Source organism: Sus scrofa, chromosome 4 (assembly GCF_054392235.1).
Source record: "Sus scrofa isolate SSC_HxYL_T2T_F1_AM1 chromosome 4, Sscrofa_HxYL_maternal_Yorkshire_Landrace_v2.0, whole genome shotgun sequence".
Taxonomy (NCBI): Eukaryota; Metazoa; Chordata; class Mammalia; order Artiodactyla; family Suidae; genus Sus; species Sus scrofa.
In genome coordinates, this window is record NC_139386.1 from 114,125,411 (window position 1) to 114,146,212 (window position 20,802).

General features: G+C 42.3%; 1 protein-coding gene across 1 annotated transcript; it reads left to right on the forward strand.

Moving 5' to 3' along the window:
• The first annotated feature begins 10,294 nt into the window (after positions 1-10,294).
• PGB (pepsinogen B) lies at positions 10,295-20,750 on the forward strand. The gene is given in 9 exon segments (NM_001374219.1): positions 10,295-10,450; positions 11,008-11,164; positions 12,784-12,901; positions 13,411-13,529; positions 14,482-14,681; positions 16,380-16,502; positions 19,129-19,279; positions 20,123-20,221; positions 20,451-20,750. Coding segments are annotated over 9 exon segments (1,176 nt in total). The 5' UTR covers positions 10,295-10,394; the 3' UTR covers positions 20,604-20,750.
• The last annotated feature ends 52 nt before the right edge of the window (positions 20,751-20,802 follow it).

The window sequence follows — 20,802 nt, forward strand, 5'->3', positions numbered from 1 at the left end:
GCAGCCTCCAAGACTTCAAGATAAGGGTCTCCTATTAAAATACTTGTGGGAGCTTGCATATCTATCATAAATGACTAAAGCAGGTGAGGGGTGTATCCACTCTTGTGGGCACATGGCCCTGGGACCAGGTTGTCACAGCATAAATCACAACTCAGCCTGCAAAACAAACCAACTCCAAAACTTAGTTGATTACACAACAGATATTTTTTTAGCCCATAATTCTAAAGTTTAGTCATTTACGTTGTATTCAACTAGTTGGTTTTTATGGTCTAGACTGGTCTTGGCTGATTTGGGCTGGAATAGCTTGTGTCTACAGTTAGCTAGTAGGTTGGGTTGGGGTGGCTGGTTTATCATGGCATCAAGCTGGGCTAGCTTAGGTCTCTTTTTCATGAGAAACTGGCTAGTTCACAAGATTTGGTCACATTGTCACTAGAAAGCAGTAGAGCTCCAGTAGGCAATTAATTTTAAAATCTCTGCCTGAATCATATTTACTATTGTTCCATTGGCCAAAGCAAGTCAAATGACCAAGCCTTGAGTTAGGATGGTAGGGAAATTAGCCAAGTGGAGACAGGGAGGCATACAAAAGGGGAGGATATTATTGCAATAATGTACCACCCAAGCTCAATGCTCCTCTGTTTAAGAGAAGACAGAATTAGGTGTGTGTATGTGTGTGTTGGTGCTTTGTTAAGGCAGTTGGATCAATGCCTTTGATGTTTGCATTAAGCTCTGGTAGAATAGAGATGAGTTGACATTCCACTGGACTCTGGATTATCTTAGGTTTCTTCGCCTACTTGTTATATAAACCTTTAAGGTTTCATCTCCTTTAAGGTTTGGGATTATATATTTAATTGGTCATTTTAGAGTATTGAAAAGAACTAGAGGTGAAGTTTTTCCCACTAGCTTGTATATGAATGATAAATATTTCTGATGAAACTTTGTGATTTTTTTTCCTCCCCTTTCTGCATGTGCTTTATTCAAGGATAATGTGCCTGTCAGTTTCTCTGTATCTCTGTATTTTAAATACATAACTCATAAGATTCCCAGAACTTGTCTTTTAGCTATAAATTGGTTGGGACTTGTAACTTCATCATCTATCACAAAACATAGATCAATGGGCAGTCAAGGGTCTACCCTGTATTTGTCACAAGAAAAGGGGAAGAGGAGAGTTCGGTGTGGAGGTGGCACATACTCTTGTGAACTTATTCCAAAAGTGAGCTCATTGTGCAATGAAACCTAAGAAATACAGGTTTTATTCTGGTGGGCCATGGACCCAGGAAAGTATTAGGATTCTTATACCATGAAATACAAAACAAGGACTGATATCGGAGGCAAATAGCTTTCTTTGCATACATCTGCCCTTTTAACCATTCAAATACCTGTGCAAACCCTTCTGTTATCTTTGGACCCCCCCTTATTATCCTCCTGGACAGCGTCTCCAAAGTCTGTTCAGTTACTGCATCAGCTCAAAGACCAGGGTTTTTGGGTGGTTCACAGTCTTCACCATTAGGTCTGGATACGACCCTTCCCATGGCCGGATAACCTATAAGCTACACAAGGCAAATTGTTTTTATCTCTCCCAATAAAAATTCCCTTTGCAAAAATGAAAGAATGGGAAAGAGTGCAATGATCATATCCTGTTGGCTATGAATTCCAATGACTGCCTGGTTGGCAGTGGTGTGAGTTCTTGGTTAGTCCACCTGCCAGCCCCTAGTTCTCTCTGAGAGGCATCTCTTGTCCCTTTTAGAGAGGAAGCAGAGTATGTGGTTAATGTGTATCCAGAGCTAGACTGTATTTGTTCTTGGATCTTGTGTGATCTTGGGCAGGTTCCTTATCTTCTTTATGCTTCGGTTTCCTTATGGCTAAATTGGAGGACTAAAGGTATTGGTTAATATACTTGAAACACTTAGGAGAGAGCTTGGCACATGGTACGCACCCCATACTCCTAACTGCTTTCTCAGAGCCTTCTCTTACCCATTTCCTTCATAACCACATCTGATGTAGGCATTGGAGAGTCTGCACTTTCAATGGGCTGTGTAGTTTTTGTAGCTTGTTTTTTTAAAAATGTGAACAGCGTTATATTTCTACTTCTGTATATACTACAGTGTGCTTACCACCCCAAATGTTAGTTTCCATCCATCATCATGTAGCTTGTGTCTTTATTTCTTTTTCCTTTTTTTTTTTTTTTGGCCACCCTGCAGCCTATGGAGTTCCCGAGCCAGGGATCAGATCCAAGCCACACTTTTGACCTATGCTGCAGCTAAGGTAACACTGCATCCTTAACCCATTGTGCTGGGCTGGGGATTGAACCTGTGTCCTGCCACCAATCCCACTGAGCCACAGTGGGAAATCCTGTAGTTTGTTTCTTGATGGTACATGTTTTTAGGGCAGGGAGTTATCTGGGGTTTGAACAATGACAGACTTTTCAGGCTAAGCTAGACAGCTTTGTAAATACAAATTCACCAAGCATGGCAGGGATAGAAAAACAGAATCCAGATTTAATATAAGATGCTAGTAACTGTCAGACTGAGCATTAGTAGAGCCCAAGAATATTTTCATTTTCTATTTTTTTCCCACTGTGCCTGCTCTGGGTGGTCAGTTGGGCTGGATCCCTTTCTTTCTCTTACACACACACACACACATTTCTGCTTGCTTTTAATTCTACAGTCTTCTTCATCTGATCAAGCCAACTGCTGCTGAAATCCCCCAGATAATATCTTCCTGGTGGAAAGAATGCTTATCTCACATCGTAATTCTATGTCAGTCTCAAGAAAGACTCTGGTGGCCTCATGAGGCTCATGTGCTAATCCTGGTACCATTCATTGTTTCCAGGGAATGAGGATCCAAGATTTTTCTGGGCCTTAGATAATGTACCCATCACTGAGGCTGGAAGTGAGAGAGGGAGCACCGACACGATTGGCCTCTCTAGAAGCAAAGTGGGAGAATGGTGAATACCTAAGGAAGAACTGGGGCTGGCAAAATCGAATATAACTCATGGCATTGTTGTGAATCCTTGTTGAAATATAGTTTATAAAGCTCCCAGTATTTTGCTCTTTCTGACTTATTAAGATCAGCTGGGGAATTCCCGTCATGGCGCAGCGGTTAACGAATCTGACTAGGAACCATGAGGCTGCGGGTTCGGTCCCTGCCCTTGCTCAGTGGGTTGATGATCCGGCGTTGCCGTGAGCTGTGGTGTAGGTTGCAGACACGGCTCAGATCCTGCATTGCTGTGGCTCTGGCTTAGGCCGGGGGCTACAGCTCCGATTCGACCCCTAGCCTGGGAACCTCCATGTGCCGCAGGAGTGGCCCAAAGAAATAGCAAAAGGACAAAAAAAAAAAAAAAAAAAAAGGAAAAGAAAAAATCAGCTGGCAATATGGATTTTTTTGGGGGGGCCATTTCTTGAGAATAAAGGGTAACAGGGAGAAGGAATAATTAGAATGTTGTATCTGAATTCAGACCCCATCTCTAGAATCCTGAGGAAGCATGCTATCCTCCAGAGCGTAATTCTGCCCACCCGTCCCTGGGGTCTGGCTCAGTGCCTACAACAACACAGACCAACAGAAGATTTTCCCCTGGGGTGTAGCAAGCATCCATTCGAACTCAGTAAGTTTGGCTCCTGAATTTAGAGCAGGTCTTCAACTTGGGACACTTTTATTCATGACTTTAGCTGGGAGTTTATTGAAAATGACAGCAGGTGGCACTCTCTTGTCCCTAGACTTAAGTACCATCAACTGGGGATCCCTTTGTGGGAAATAGGGAGGACTATATTCTGATTTCCTCTGATGCTCACATTTAAATTTTCACCGCAGTATAGCTTCTACCTACTCCTGATTCTTTCGCTAACATCTTTAGAAGGAAAACTCTGATCTCTAGAGAATGGCGATTATGACTTTGGAGAAGAGATTGTACTGATCTCTGCAGGCAGGATGAGAGAATACATCAAAAGTGGCCAGATTAGCAGTGAGTACTAAGGTTACAGCCCATCTGGACCTTACTTCCCACTGCCCAGTATCAGCGGCTGGCAAGTACTTCATTAACTTCCGTACTTATAACTGGACCATAGTCATTGTAGATGCTTATGAGTTAAAAACTAAAAAGTTATATTGTACACAAACTCCTAGAATCATCCTTGAATTATCCACTCTGAGGGGACTAAGTTTCATCATCATCCAGTCAGTTCATTGTTGGCAAAATGAAAGCTTCTCCCTTGCATCTTCCTTGCATAGTTCAGTTTGCAGTCCCTCAAAAATGGCACCAGTATAAAGACTAAAGGACTCAGTGGTAGCAAATACTTAGATAGGCAGTACACCAAGGCCTTCATGCCTAATGTCATCTTCTAATTTAAATTTCGAAGAGTCACATAAAAAGTTCCTTTCTACATTTCAAAAAGCTTCCTTTGTAAGTTAGAAACAGTGCCACCAGGTGGCAGCAGCACACAGGGTTGTGTTCACAGCAGCAGGTAAAAAATGGGAAAGATGAGAAAAGCAATTAGAATACCTTTCTAAGAGTTCCTGTTGTGGCTCAGGAAAAACAAATCTGACTAGTATCCATGAGGATGCAGGCTTAATCCCTTCCCTCACTCAGTGGGTTAAGGATCTGGCATCGCCATTAGTTGTGGTGTAAGTCGCCATGAGTTGCCATGAGTTGTGGTGTAGGTCAGATCTGACATTGGCCATGGCTGTGGTGGTGTAGGCAAGCAGCTACAGCTCCGATTTGACCCCTAGCCTGAGAACCACCATATGCTGAGGGTGCATCCCTAAAATGACAAAGAAAGAAAGAATAGTTTTCTATAAAATCAAATCAAATCAAGGAGTTCTCACTGTGGCTTAGGGGGTTAAGGACCTGATTCTGTGAGGATGCAGGTTTAATCCCTGGCCTTGCTTAGTTTGTTAAGGATCTGTTGATGCTGCAAGCTGTGATGTAGGTCACAGATATTGTCGTGGCTGTAGTATAGGCTGCAGCTGCAGCTCCAATTTGACCCCTAGCCCAGGAACTTCCATATGCATATGGTGGGGGTGTAAAAAGAAAAAAAAAATCAAATAAGGTCATGATCTTTAGATACTTCCATGCACACTGAAGCAAAGAGAGCTCATGCACAGAAGGCTTCAAGGAGAAGAAGGCCGTGGTTAGATGGAGGTTGAGTTCAGACAAAGCAGACTTGAAATTCCAGCTCTGCCTTTTATTGACTATGTGATAATGGATAAGGTAAATTGACCACATAAAATTGTTACAGTGGTTAAGGGAAATAGGTGCCTGATGCAAAGTCAGTGTTCAATAAGTGGGAGTTGTTGCTATAAACATATCTTCTGCAGCTCGTGAGTGTCCCTTGAAGAATTTACTTGTATAAAAAATTAAATCATTTAAGTGCAATTGGAATTCTCTTTGGGTTTGTGCACAGGTCAAAAGCTTCAGGGTAGATTCATGACAGAGTTCCAGCAACTTCCCTCTGTAAGCTACAACTTTCCCAAGGAATCATTTTGGTATTTTGGTATTTTACTAAATGCTTCTAAAAGACTACAATCTAAAAAACTATATGTAAATGATATGGAGAAAGTATTAAGTGTGTCATTCTCTAGATTAAAAAAATTTTAGTGGCCCCTTTTCATGTATGGAATAAAGCCAGAATGGTTTAGCATGGCATATAGGCATTTTTTAAAAGGAAAAAAAAACTATTTCAAATTCAGGACCAAGGTATATGAAGATGGAAAATGTGTAAAGCAAAAAAATATGCTGAATAGTGCATATATTAACATTTTCCAGTTATAATGTCCTTGATATATTATTGCTTGGTCAATAATTTTGACGAAGTGGCTGACTAGGTCACTTTGCTATACAGCAGAAATTGGCACAACATTGTAAATCAACTAAACTTTAATAAAAAATTAAAGATCAGAGCAGAAATAAATGAAATAGAGACTAAACAATAATAGAAAAGATCAAAGAAGCTAAGAATTGGTTCTTTGAAAAGATAAACAAAATTGATAAACCTTTAGCCAGACTCATCAAGCATAAAAGAGGGAGTGAGCCCAAATCAATAAAATCAGAAATGAAAAAGGGGAAATTATGACTGCCACCACAGAAGTGCAAAGGATCACAAGAGACTACTGCAAGCAACTATACAGCAATAAAATGGACAAGCTAGAAGAAAAGGACAAATTCTTAGAAAGGTACGGTCTCCTGGAGTTCCCATTGTGGCTAAGCAGGTTAAGAACCTGACTGGTATCCATGAGGGTGTAGGTTCAATCCCCTGGCTTCATTCAGTGGGTTAAGGAGGGGCCACAAGCATGGCAATGTCACAGGGATTATCATTATCTCTTTTTTTAAAAAGTTTTATTTTCAATGATTTTTATTTTTTTCCATTATAGCTGGTTTACAGTGTTTGGGGGATTATCACTATCAATGTTTAGGCTCCAGGTGGCCTGGGGATATATGCTTATGGTCATCAAGAAGTTAACATCTTTCATTTGGTGATGGTGGAGGGGTGGATCTTCACATTTATAAAACAGCTCAGGAAATGTGTATCTGATACTATTATCTTAGTTCTTCAGAGAGAAGTTAAAGCAGAGGATATGGGGAAAGGGTCTGCCCCAGGTAGCCTCCATAGGGTTCTGCATGGTTATAAGACTCTACTATAAAGATACAGTAATCAAAACAGTATGGTTCTGGTACAAAAATACATAGATTAATGGAACAGGATAGAGAGCCCAGAAATACACCCAGGCACTATGGTCAATGAATCTATGACAAAGGAGGAAGAACATACAATGGAGAAAAGGTAGTCTCTTCAGTAAATGGGGCTAGAAAAACAGGATAACTACCTGTAAAAGAATGAAATTAGAACATTCTTCACTACCATATAAAAAAATAAACATAAAAGAGATTAAAGACCTAAATATAGGACCAGATACAATAAAACTCCTAGAGGAAACATAGGCAAAACACTCTTTGACATACATCACAGCAATATCTTTTTGGATCTGTTTCCTAAAGTAAAGAAAATAAAAGCAAGATAAACAAATAGCACCTAATTAAACTTAAAGACTTGCACTGCAAAGGAAATCATTGACAAATGAAAAGAAAGCCTCCTGAATGGGAGAAAATATTTGCAAACGATATGACAGATAAGGGGTTAATTTCCAACATATTTAAACAGTTCATGTAACTCAACATCAGAACAGCAAACACCCTGATTAAAAAATGAGCAGAACTGAATAGACATTATACCAAAGAGGAAATGCAGATGGCCAGCAGGCACATGAAAAGGTGCTCAACATGGCTAATCATCAGGGGAATGCAAATCAAACCCGCAGTGAGATATCACCTCACAGGTGTCAGAATGACTCACCTAAAAGAATGCAAATGACAAATATCCACAAGAAGATATGGAGAAAACTGTTGGTGGGAATGTAAATTGGTGCAGCCACCGTGGAAAACTGTATGGAGTTTTTCAAATGTCTAAAACCAGAACTGCCATAGGACCCAGCTATTCCACTCCTAGATATATAGCCAAAGAAAACAAAAACATTAATTTGAAAAGATACAGGCACCCCAGTGTTCATAGGAGCATTGATTACAGTAGCCAAAATAGGGAAGCAACCTAAGTGTCCATGAACAGATGCATGGATAAAAAAGATGTGGTGCGTGTACATAATGGAATACTACTCAGATAAAATTTTGCCATTTGCAGCAACATGGGTGGACTTGGAGGGCTTTATGCTAAGTGGAATAAGTCAGACAAGGACAAATATTGTATAATATGACTTGTGGAATCTAAAAATTACAACAAACTAGTGAATATAACAAACAAGAAGCAGACTCGCAGATACAGAGAACAACTAGCAGTTACCGGTGGTGTGGGTGGGGGGCAATATAAGGGTAGAAGGGTGGAGGTAACAAACTATTGGCTCAAGGATGTATTGTGCAACATGGGAAATATAGCCAATATTTGGTAATAACTGTAAGTGGAAATTAAATTTTTAAAATTGTGTAAAAATAAAAATATTTTTAAATAAATACAAAATAAAGAAATACAGAGAGGAATCAATTAAATACCTTTTAACTACCCTTGATATATGCAGAAGATGTAAATTACAAAAATACAAAGGCTATAAGTTTATACAATCATGCTGGTATATAAATTTAATTCACATAGTCTATCCAACTATAAATAAAAATATCTCTAGAATCCTGAAAATAATCTGTCCCTCCAGATAGTCCTTTGTTCATTTATTAAGAGCAGAGATAATAACACAGTGCTTTAAAAAAGCATGCATCAATAGGCCTTACCATCATGCTTATACCACTACCTAGTTCTATAGTCCAGTAGTTCTGTCCATGGTGCTCTGATGTGGTCTAATCATGAGACATGTCATGAATAATTTGATAGAGTAATAGCTAAAATACTGAAAGTACTGGCAATGTACTGCTTTAATAGAACTGTAGACTCAAGAGTATTCCTATTTTAGCATTATAGTCATTTCATTTCAAATGGTTTCTTGAGTAGAAAATAGTTTTGAGAGCTACAACTAGCATGATGAGAATTGCACAGAGCCAGTGCAGGTCCCTTGGATATGTCTTGGCTGGTGAAGAACCATGTTAATTAAGAATTGCCCTTTTTTTTCTTTTTTTTTTTTTTTGGTCTTTTGTCTTTTTTTAGGGTTGCACTGAGGCATATGGAGGTTCCAAGGCTAGGGGTCCAATGGGAGCTGTAGCTGCCAGCCTACACCACAGTCACAGCAACCCCAGATCAGAGCTGAGTCTTTGACCTACACCACAGCTCATGGCAGCGCTGGATCCTTAACCCACTGAGTGAGGCCAGGGGTTGAACCCACTACCTCATTGTTCCTAGTTGGATTCGTTAACCACTGAGCCACAACGGGAACTCTGAGGTTTGCCGTTCTGACTGCACTCATTCCTCCTAATGTTCTCTGCAATCATCACAAAACTTCACTTTTTTTTTTCTTTTAGGGCCACAGGTGTGGCACATGGAAGTTCCCAGGCTAGAGTTGGAATCAGAGCTGTAGCTGCTGGCCTATGCCACAGACACTGCAACACCAGACCCTAGCCATGTCTGCAACCTACACCATAGTTCATGGCAATGCCAGATCCTTTAACACACTGAGTGACACCAGGGATTGAACCTACATCCTCGTGGATACTGGTCAGATTAATTTCTGCTGAGCCGCGATTGGAACTCCAAGTTCACTTTTTTTGTGTGATATTGCTCATGTTTTCCTTCTGCCTTCAAACTTTTCCACTTTTCCACTTCCGAAACTTCTCATTTAGCTCCCATTAAGATTGTTACTCAGGAATTCCTCTCGTGGCGCTGTGGAAACAAATCCAGCTAGGAACCATGAGCTTTCAGGTTCAGTCCCTGGCCTCGCTCAGTGGGTTAAGGATCTGGCGTTGCCGTGTGCTGTGGTGTAGGTTGCAGACGTGGCTCAGATCTGGCGTTGCTGTGGCTCTGGTGTAGGCCAGCAGCTACAGTTAAGATTCGACCCCTAGCCTGAGAACCTCCATATGCCTCAGTGCAACCCTAAAAAAAGACAAAAAAAAAAAAAAAAAGATTGTTACTCAAATATTACCTCTTCTGGGAAGCCTTTTTCATTCCACCAGGAGCTATCACTTCCTCTCTGTTTGCTTTGTAAATACTCTTATTTTCACTCATTCCTTCAACATCCATTTGAACGCCTAGAGTGATGGCATTCAAGGCAGATAGCCTCATAATTTGCATATGTGTCAATCATTCCATCAGGAATGTAAATATTTACATGAGAACCATTTCTTAATTATCTTTTTACTCCCAAAGCTTAGTGCAGAGGCAAACACAAAGTAGGCATTCAATGATTCATTAACTAATAACATAAAATAAAGAGCATAGTGTTTCAGGGACTATGAGAACCATGTATGGCTATAGATGAGACTGCTCAAAGGAAGAAGGAGGAAAAAGAGAAGTAGAGAGTATACAATAAACGTTTAAAAAAAAAGGCATGTGCCCTTTGGAGCCTAAGAGCAAATTGTTCCATTGCTCTGGCAGGACTTGCCAGCAGCCATTTCCCAGCTGACAAGTGTACCAGAATCCTTTGATCCCAATGTATTTTACATTAGTTATCACATCCTAATCTTTAGACTTCACCAGGAAAGATACTAAGTGCTTTTAAATTGGCTACAAAGTAGATATTCAAGTGCTTGATACTTGCCAGAGGAAAAAACAAACAGAATCCATGGATGTGTAGGGGCACAAGCTGGTACCAAGATAGGAAAGCCCATGTGCCTAGAGATGAAAAGCGAAAGGAGATCAGGGTATAAGAGAGAGACCTGATCTCCTTCTGTGTGTCCCAACCCTTGGGTCTGCCACTGTGTCCTGTGTGTTGGTGGACAGTGGAAAATCATCACTATGAAGATCCTGGTCTTGGTCTTGATGTGTCTATACCTCTCAGAGGGCATGGAAAGGTGGGTACTGGGATTTAGCCTCATCGTGAATTTCAGCCCGAATGAGCAGGACAACCCAGGAAAGAGCAAAGGACTTTACCAGCAGTTCTCTTGGAAAGGCTGTCTGGTTGTTCCTTAACACCAAGAACTGAATGAACACCTGCCGTGGGCCAAGACCCAACTGGATGGTGTGTGTGTGTGTGTGTGTGTGTGTGTGTGTGTGTGTGTGTGTGTGTGTGTGTGTGTAAGAATGCGTTGGGTGTTTTGTTACTTAAGAAGGAAGAATACATGATCCCTGACCCATGCTTACAGGAGGAACTGGGAAGAAACAGATGTTTTGTTCTTTAGAAACAACATGTAAATACAAAACTCAAATATATGGTGTAGTGTATTTCTCTGCTGGGAAGGCTTTACTGACTGCGACGGTCAGAACTTGCTAAAATCTGACAGCATGACCTAAAAGAGCCCCTTTTAAGTAAGTATTGAATACATTTGAAAACTCCAGGTCAGATCATTGAAGGGGCTGCTGCAACAGGATATGTGAAGCACATTTCTTTTCTTTACCCTATTCTGTGCAGAATCATCCTGCGGAAAGGCAAGTCTATCCGTGAGGCGATGGAAGAGCAGGGTGTGCTGGAGAAATTCCTAAAGAACCGCCCAAAGATTGATCCAGCTGCCAAGTATCATTTCAATAACGATGCTGTTGCTTATGAGCCCTTCACCAACTATCTGGATGTGAGTGAAGGGGAAGGTTGTATCCATGACCCTCAGCTAATAACCGTTCTCAGACACTCATTTGTACCTCTCATTAGCTCTGATTTTGGACTGGTTACTGAATCTAAGCCTCACCTTCCCATGCAAAGTATCTGCAAGAGTTACGAGTTGGTGCTATGGAATGGTATAGCAGTTCCTTTTCTTTTCTCTGTTCCTTTGATTACTGGCTCAATCCCCCAAACCTCCTCACCCCTGCCTCTGTGATTAAGAGATTCATAGCGGGACTATTCAAGTCAATTAAGAGATTGAAAGACTGTCCCAGCAATGAGCTGCAGGGGAAAGAAGGAAAACACACACAAGTCCCCCAGGCAAAATCTCCAGTGGCTGCAGACACTATACACCTCCCTTTTCTGGAAAGATATGCAGGTACCCAGAGCAATTATTTGAATGCTCTTGAGGCTACTGTATCTGCACAGGACATCTTAACACAAATAGACTCTTAGAGCTGGAAGCCACACCTTAAGGATCTCTTACATTTTATACATGGAGGAACTAGAGGCAGGTAAATGACATGACTGGTCCCAGTTCCATTTTTTTTACATGCAGCATTTAATTAATTAATTAATTTTTATTACTTAATGCTTTTTATGACATTTATAGATATACAAAAATCATCACAACCAAATTTTACAGCATTTCCATCCCAAACCCTCAGTGCATCCCCCCAACCCCAAACTGTCTGCTTTGGAAACCATAAGTTTTTCAAAGTCTGCGAGTCAGTATCTGTTCTGCAAAGAAGTTCATTGTGCCTTTTTTTTAGATTCTGCAAGTAAGTGATAGCATTTGATGTTGGTGTCATTGTCTGACTGACTTCACTTAGCATGATAATTTCTAGGTCCACCCACATTGCTGCAAATGCCGTTATTTCTTTCCTTTTAATGACTGAGTAATATTTCATTGTGTATGTGGTACATATACCCAGTTCAATTTTAAATAAAACTGCTTCTCAGTGAAATTCCCTTGCTCTTCATGCTAGCTCTCACTCTAGCTCTCTTTGCAAGTGTGTGACCAGGAAGGAGGAGAATGGTGGTGGAAGCAGCTGACACTGGAAGAGAAGGGGAGACAAGGGCATTTGAATGTTTACGTGTGTGTAAGTGTGTATGTGTGTGTTTGAGAGACTTTGCGTGTGTGTATGAGAAGTAGTGGGAAAAGAGAAAAAAGCAATTCTTCTCGGTCTTTGGGTATTCTGGCACAGCACTGTAAATCCATGGAGGTATCACCTTATTACAAAGTAGAAAACATTTATTTTTTATTTTTTTGAATAGTGATTTTTATTTTTTCCATTATAGCTGATTTACAGTCTTCTGTCAATTTTCAACAGTACGAAACATTTAGAAGAAGACTGTCGTCTTGTGTGATTAAGTCTCAGCTGGTCAAAGATTTGCAATTGTGAAAAAGTGGAATGTTGAGAGTATCTGGCTCCAGATGGAAAGGAAATCTTGTGGGAGAAGCTTCTTATTCCCCAAGGAAATCATGGGAGGAAAATATGGCTTCAAGTGGGCTACCTTTTTCCCCATTCTTAGGACAGGGCTTGCTTAAGAATTGGCTGCTTAATGAGGGTGACAAACCTTTCTTTGCAGTCTTTCTACTTTGGGGAGATCAGCATTGGGACACCACCCCAAAATTTCCTGGTTCTCTTTGACACGGGCTCCTCCAACCTGTGGGTGCCCTCCACCTACTGCCAGACCCAGGCCTGCTGTGAGTATGCCACTAGCATCACCACCCCCACCCCCTGGATGGGAGTAGAGGGAGGGGCAGAGACAGGATTGAGCACAGGCTTATGATGCCAAGTTCAGAGTTCTTGGTGCATAAACATCATCTCATCCTCCTTTAGTTAGAAACACCTGGAAATTTTGCCCCTGGTCTATATCTCAGAAGTGCTAACAGTTCTGGAGAGAGACAGCAGAAATAGACGGAGGCTTCTATTCCTTTCTACATTGTTCCTTTCCCTCCGCTCACTCCTGTGGGCTGGAATCCCTGGCACTTTTGAGATCATCCCCCAGGGATGGCAGGTTGGAAGGAATTTGGTCAACATATGTTATCCAAGGAGACAGAATTTTCTGGGGCTAACACAGTTTGTCTCCAGTACAAAGGAGCTGCAGTTAAGGGCCTTATCCCAGCCTTGGTCTGATGATCTCAAGTAAGTTGTCTCCAAGTATTTTGGAAATTTGTGGTTGATACTAATCTTTCATTTTGTCTTTCTACAGCCGATCACCGTAGGTTCAACCCCGACCAGTCCTCCACCTTCAGAATCAATGGGCAAACCTATACACTGTCCTATGGAAGTGGCAGCCTGAGTGTGGTCCTGGGATACGACACTGTGACTGTGAGTGATGTTCTCATAGCTCCTGAGGGTTTGTTGTTTGCCTGTTTTCCAGAGCCTTAAGCCGTCCGAAAAATCCATGATTACTAATTTGGTACAACCTTCCCAGAAGTTGGAAAGAATGTCAAAGTCCATCTTATTCAATTCCTCCCAAGACAGGAATGGCTTCCACAGCAGTCCTGACTACAGAAAGCTCTTTATATGGTGCTAAGATTGCTGCGTCTTGTGACTTTGCTTACTGATCTTAACTCTGCCCACCACCCCGAGAACCACATAGAATAAATCTGCTCCCTCCTACACACACTGGTTCACTTTGCATATTTGATGATATGTCCTTTCACCGTTTTTTTTGTTTGTTTGTTTGTTTTTTTGCCTTTTAGGGCCGCACCCGCAGCATGTGGAGGTTCCTAGGCTAGGGATCTAATCGGAGCTACAGCTGCTGGCCTACACCGCAGCCACAGCAACACCAGATCCAAGCCACGTCTGTGACCTACACCACAGCTTACGGCAATGCCGGATCCTTAACCTGGTGAGCGAGGCCAAGGATTGAACCTGCAAGCTCATGGTTCCTAGTCAGATTCATTTCTGCTGCAGCACAACAGGAACTCCCTTTCACCATTTTCTTAGTTCTTCATATCTAGCTCCTAAAGTTCTCTGTTGTTATTGCACATGGATTGTTCAACATAAAATCGGTAACTGTCCTTTCATGGTGCATGGAAGTGGAAACTAGAACTCCAGAAAGTAACTGCTCTGCTTCCCCAACACTTGCTTTTTCAAAGACATGCATGGTTAGGGATGCTGTTGCTCTTTCACCTTCCACTCTCATGTTTGAGCTCAGCATGAAAGAAGCCAACTTCCTTTCTGGGGAGAGGTTCTAGATTCCAAACCCTGGACACCTAAGTCTGGAAGGTTTGGCCCACCTGAATTGTCATGCTCTTCTCTCTGCTCACCCCAGGTTCAGAACATCGTCATCGATAACCAGGAATTTGGCCTGAGTGAGAGTGAGCCCAGCGATCCTTTCTACTATTCATACTTTGATGGGATCCTGGGAATGGCCTACCCCAACATGGCAGTGGGGAATAGCCCAACAGTCATGCAGAGCATGCTGCAGCAGGACCAGCTCACCCAACCCATCTTCAGCTTCTACTTCTCTCGGTAAGAACACTTGTCCTGGGAAGCACTCATCAAATGAGGCTCTGATGGGCTTTGGACAACTCAACATAAGATAGAGACCAAATTTCAAAAGTTTTCTGGACCTCCCGTTGTGGCTCAGTGGTTAACGAACCCGACTAGTATCTATGAGGATGCAGGTTTGATCCCCAGCCTCGCTCAATGGGTGTTGCTGTGTGCTGTGGTGTAGGTCAAGACATGACTCGGATCCTGCATTGCTGTGGCTGTGGTGTAGGCTGGCAGCTACAGCTCTGATTGGACCCCTAGCCTGGGAACCTCCATATACCGTAGGTGTGGCTCTAAAAAGATAAAAAGACAAAAAAAAAGTTTTCTGATACAATGAGTGTAACTTGCTATATACAATACATGTATTTCTGAAAACTCGTAATTGCATTTTGGGGAGAATTTTATTTTAAATGCACTGAAAGAATTTTTAATTATGGCCATAAGCTATATGAGGACTCTTTTCTTAAAAATGAGTAATGTTGGGAGTTCCCAATGTGGCTCCATGGTAAGGAACCCAACTAGTATCCCTGAAGACGCAGTTTGGATCCCTGGCCTTGCTCAGTGGGTTAAGGATTTGGCATTGCCGTGAGCTGTGGTATAGGTTGCAGATGTGGCTTGGATCTGGCACTGCTGTGGCTGTGGCATAGGTCTCAGCTGTGGCTCTGATTTAACCCCTAGTCTGGGAACTTCCATATGCTGCACATGCAGCCCTAAAAAGCAGAAAAAAAAAAAAAAAGAGTAATGCTCCCTCAACATTTGTTTAGTAAATCTGGAGATTGCTGTATTAGTACAACTGTAGAGTGACTGAACAAGCTACATGAGCATTTACTTGTAGAGAGGACAGAAGTGGAGACATGGAATGATAATTAAAACACCTCTGCCTTTATAAAGTGTTCTTGTAGCACTTATTTCCAAAGACATCTCAAAAATCCTGTGATTAGCTCAGTTTTGCCACTGAGGCAATGGAGGCTCAAACAGGTTGTTGATGTTGAGCAAAGTCAATCACAGGTAGTTGGGAAGCCAAGACTCAAGTTCAAATACTTTGATCAGAAATCTAGTACTAAAAAAAAAAAAAAAAAAAAAAAAAAAAAAAGAAGAAAGAAATGAAATCTAGTACTTTTTCTACTCCACCTGGCCTTGAACTTTCATGGAAAATCTACTCCATGATCTTTTTTTCTTAAACACACGATACTCAGGGCACCTGATCCAAGGGTCTTTCTGTGATGACTGGAAGGCCCAGGTAGTGAAGACAGGCAACCTAGATCCTCTTAACATCATCCAGTTACCAACCTGACCACGATAGGCACACCCCCATCATAGCACACCTGGGATCTCTCCCAGCCCCCGTTCCAGGTACTCTCAGAGGGGTTTCTTCTCTTCACCTTGTCCAGGGAAGGTTCCTCTGGGATAGTTGTATAGTTTGTTTTCAGGTGCCTGTCTTCTCTTTCACAACACACTCTGTGTTTCCAAGTGTCTGATGCTTTGGGTGTTTCTCTGAGAATTCTCCTCTCTGGACCTGGAGCCAGGTGGAGTCTGAGAAGCAGTACAGAAGACAGCACAGCTTTGTTCTACGGTCCCTCTGGGTCTGGGGAAGAGAGGGAAGGCGAGAGGGGAGAGGGGAACTGCCTGACCCACTTGTGTTGTGGAAACTCAGCGCTGTTGTAACTTTCTCCCCAGCCAACCAACCTATGAGTATGGTGGAGAGCTCATCCTGGGCGGTGTGGACACCCAGCTTTATTCTGGTCAGATCGTCTGGACCCCTGTCACCCGGGAACTGTACTGGCAGATTGCCATCCAGGAGTAAGTAGAGTGGACGGTTCCTCTGGATTATGCACCCTCGTGGGGTGTTCCTCCAGTGTGACACTGTTTCCTGTTCCTGTCATGGCACAAATTTCTTAAAGAATCACCAAAGCCTCAGGCTGAGGTGGTCCTGGAGCTCAGTAGACTCTGGCATCTAGCTCTTTTTTTAATTTTTAATTTTTTAAATTGAAGTATAGTGACCCAGCTGTACTTCAATTTAACTTTGCTGTACAGCAGAAATTGAAGGACACTGTAAATCATCTATACATTAATAAAAATTAAAAACAGTTTAATAGATTCATAATATTCTAAGGTATGAGTATACTAGTATTTGAAGTTATTCTATTGTTAAACAGTTTTTTTACAATTTTAAAAATATTATTTCAATAAATATCTATGCACACAAAAAATAAATTGAAGTATAGTTCATTTACAATGCTGTGATAATTTCAGCTGTTCAGCAAAATGATTCAGCTATACATACAAATATATCTATTCCTTTCAGAGTCTCTTCCCTTATAGGTTATTACACATTATTGAGGATAGTTCCATGTTCTATACAGTAGGTCCTTGTTGGTTATCTCTTTTGTATATAGTAGTCTGCATGTGTTAAGCCTAAACTCCTAATTTATCCCTCCCCATCCCTTTCCCCTTTGGTAACCATAAGTTTGTTTCTTATGACTGTGGGTCTATTTCCGTTTTGTATGTAAGTTTATTTGTATCATTTTTTTAAGATTCCACACATAAGTGCTATATATGACATTTGTCCTTCTCTGTCTGGCTTACTTCACTTAGTATGATAATCTCTAGATCCATCCATGTTGCTGCAAATGGCATTATTTCATTCCTTTTTTATGACCAAGTAATATTCCACTGTATATTTGCACCATATTTTCTTTACCCATTCCTCTGTCAGTGGACATTTAGGTTCCTTCCATGTCTTGGCTATTATAAATAGTGCTGCAATGAACATTGTGGTGCATGTATCTTTTTGAAATATGCTCTTTTCTGGATATACACTCAGGAGTAGGACTGCAGGGTCATCTATTTTTAGTTTTTTAAGGAGTCTCCATGCTGTTTCCCATAGTGGCTCTACTACCAACAGTGTAGGAGGGTTCCCTTTTCTTCACAACCTCTCCAGAATTTATTAACTGTAGACTTTTTGATGATGGCCATTCTGACTGGTGTGAGGAGATACCTCATTTTAGTTTTGATTTGCATTTCTCTAATAATTAGCAAGGTTGAATATCTCTTCATGTGCTTTTTGGCCATCTGTTCGTCTTCTTTAGAGAAATGTCTTGTAGAGCTTCTGCCCAGTTTTTTATTGTTTTTTTTTTTTTTTTGATATTGAGCTGTATGAGCTGTTTGTATATTTTGGAGATTAATGCCTTGTTGATCAAATCATTTGCAAATATTTTCTTCCATTCTGTAAATTGTCTTTGCATTTTGTTAATGGTTTCCTTTGTGGTGCAAAAGCTTTTAAGTTTAGGCAGGGTTTTGTTTGTTTGTTTGTTTGTTTTTTTACCATTACTCTAGGAGATAGGTCAAAAAAGATATTACTGTGCTTTATGTTGAAGAGTTTTCTGCCTATGTTTTTCTCTAGGAGTTTTATAGTGTTTAGTCTTACATTTCCGTCTTTAAGCCATTTTGAATTTATTTTTGTATACAGTGCTGGAGATCATTTTGTTTTCATTCTTTTTCCCAGCATCGCTTGTTGAAGACTCTGTCTTTATTGTTTATTCTTGCCTCTTTTATCACAGATTAATTGACCATAAATGCATGGGTTTATTTCTGGTTCCACTGATATAAATTTCTGTTTTTGTGCCAATACCATACTCTTTTGATGACTATAACTTTGCAGCATACTCTGAAGTCAGGGAGCCTAATTCCTCCAGCTCCATTTCCCTTTCTTAGATGGCTTTGGCTATTTAGGGTATTTTGTGTTTCCAAATGTGTGCTTTTGTTGAGTATCTGGCCCTTCCCCTAGGCTGTGGCATTTGTCTTCTTCACCATTGTATCTCTTAAGCCTTGTCATGTAGCCAGCACCAACAAATACACGGGGAATGAAGAGGAGCGGTAGAACATCGGAAAAAGTTGGACAAGGAATCAGGGACTGAATCACAGAGGACTTTATGTGCCACTTTATGGAGTTGATCAGCTACTACCTTATAGTGTTTGTCATGTCATAATGTATTATGTTGTGTTTTCTCAGTTAGAATAAGCTTCTTAAAAATAGTAAGTACAATTTACCCCTAACTTATGTCACTATGACCCCAATGACAGAATCTTGAACATAGTAGGTGCTCAAAATGTGTTTATTAATTAATTTCAAGCCCTGACTGCATTTGGCACCATGTGCTGGGCCCCATGCATGCAGATTAAAGAAGACAAGACAATCCCTGCCTGCCAAGAGTCAGAGATGGAGAGGTCACCAGTCCAAGACTGAGGCTATTATCCCAGGAACCACGAAGGCCCAGCAGCATTACATGGGCACATGTATCATAGGGTGGCCTTGCTTTCTGGAAGATGCAGAATGTTGGAGCTGCCAGGTTGGGTGGGTGAGGGGAGGACATGGCTCATGTTTGCAGCAGAGGCACCTGACTCTTTACCCTGGTGTCCCTCTCAGGTTTGCCATCGGTGACCAGGCCACTGGCTGGTGCTTCTCCCAGGGCTGCCAAGCCATTGTGGATACAGGGACCTTCCTGCTGGCTGTTCCCCAGCAGTACCTGGCCTCCTTCCTGCAGGCAACAGGAGCCCAGGAGGCTCAGAATGGTGATGTGAGTAACCAGAAGCCCAGAGTTTCTCTGCACATCTGGGCCTCAGCAAGGAGCCCAAGTGCAACTATTTCATGAGAGGGAGGAGGAAGGGTTGTGTGGGGACCTGAGCCTCTGGCAGGACAAAATGGTTGGGGACACAGGTTAGTATTTCACGCATGAACCTCCAATGCAAGCAAGGGTAAGAAGAGGGAGTAATACCAGCCCCATCCAGACTGTGACATGGGCTGGGTGGTGTCAGGAGGTGCTTCTAAAGCACTGCAGTTCCCAGGGGAATAGGTCAGCTTGGTCTGGCCACTGTCATTTGACTGAGTTAAATAGAGTCAGGACACAATGCACTTCTCCTTTCCACTTGGCTTTCTTCTTTTGCTAGGAAATGCACCTTTGGGTTTCACTCTGAGTAGCCTCCTGTCTCTATATCTGCTCCTTTTTGTACACATATCTGTAGTTTGCTTCTCCCTGCATGCAAGTGTGTGTGTGTGTGTGTGTGCCTGTGATGGGTATGCATCTACAATTGTGTGTCCATGCTTTTTCTCTGTAACTTGTGCTTTCTGGGGTTAGAATTTGTGTTCTGGACATGCCAAACTCCTTATGACCACATCTATACAAACAACAGACCATAGCTATACAAACACCACCTGAGAGCTGAGGTGTGTTTAAGGACAGGAGCCAAGAAGCAAGAGGCCTGGGACAGCATTATTCCTGGGAGTCAGGCCTGGCCTTCCGGTTCTGAAACAGCCCCTGCTGGAAGGTAGAGAAGAGAGTCTTAGAGGGCCAAGGGGGCCGGGCCCTTTGTCTGGACTCCCAGCCCCGGGCTCCTGCAGCATCACCCCTTCTCCCTCTCAGTTTGTGGTCGACTGCGACTTGGTGCAGAGCATGCCCACCATCACCTTCATCATCGGCGGGTCCCAGTTCCCTCTGCCTCCCTCTGCCTACGTCTTCAGTGTGCGTATTGACCCCAGGCTCCCTGGATATGCGGTTGGGTGGGCCCGGTGTCTCTTCTGTGTCCCAGTTCACATCGGAGCATCCATGGGGAGTCCCTGCGGGCAGGGCTGAGGGTGAACGAGAAGTCGGGGACCTCCAGGTGCCATGGGATATAGGGTGGGGGATGTTCCCATGGGGAAAGTCCTCAGCTGTGCCCCTGGTGATGTCCTCGTGTCCTCTGTCTCTTCAGAACAATGACTCCTGCAGGCTCGGGATTGAGGCCTCTTACCTGCCCTCCTCCAGCGGGGAGCCCCTGTGGATTCTGGGGGATGTCTTCCTCAAGGAGTATTACTCTGTCTACGACATGGCCAACAACCGGGTGGGCTTTGCCCTCTCCGCCTAGACGAGCGCCTCGTCTCCACCCTCCCCGAGGACTCTGGGGTTGCCCTAATGTCTCTGTAGATGACGGCAGTATTTTAAACTGTCCTGATTCCTCCTGCTCACAAGAGTCTTTCTTCCTGAACTTAATAAATTCAGAAATCTTCAGACATCTTTGAGGCTCCTTCCAATAAAGAATTTGGGAGTTTGTTCTCAATTGCTAG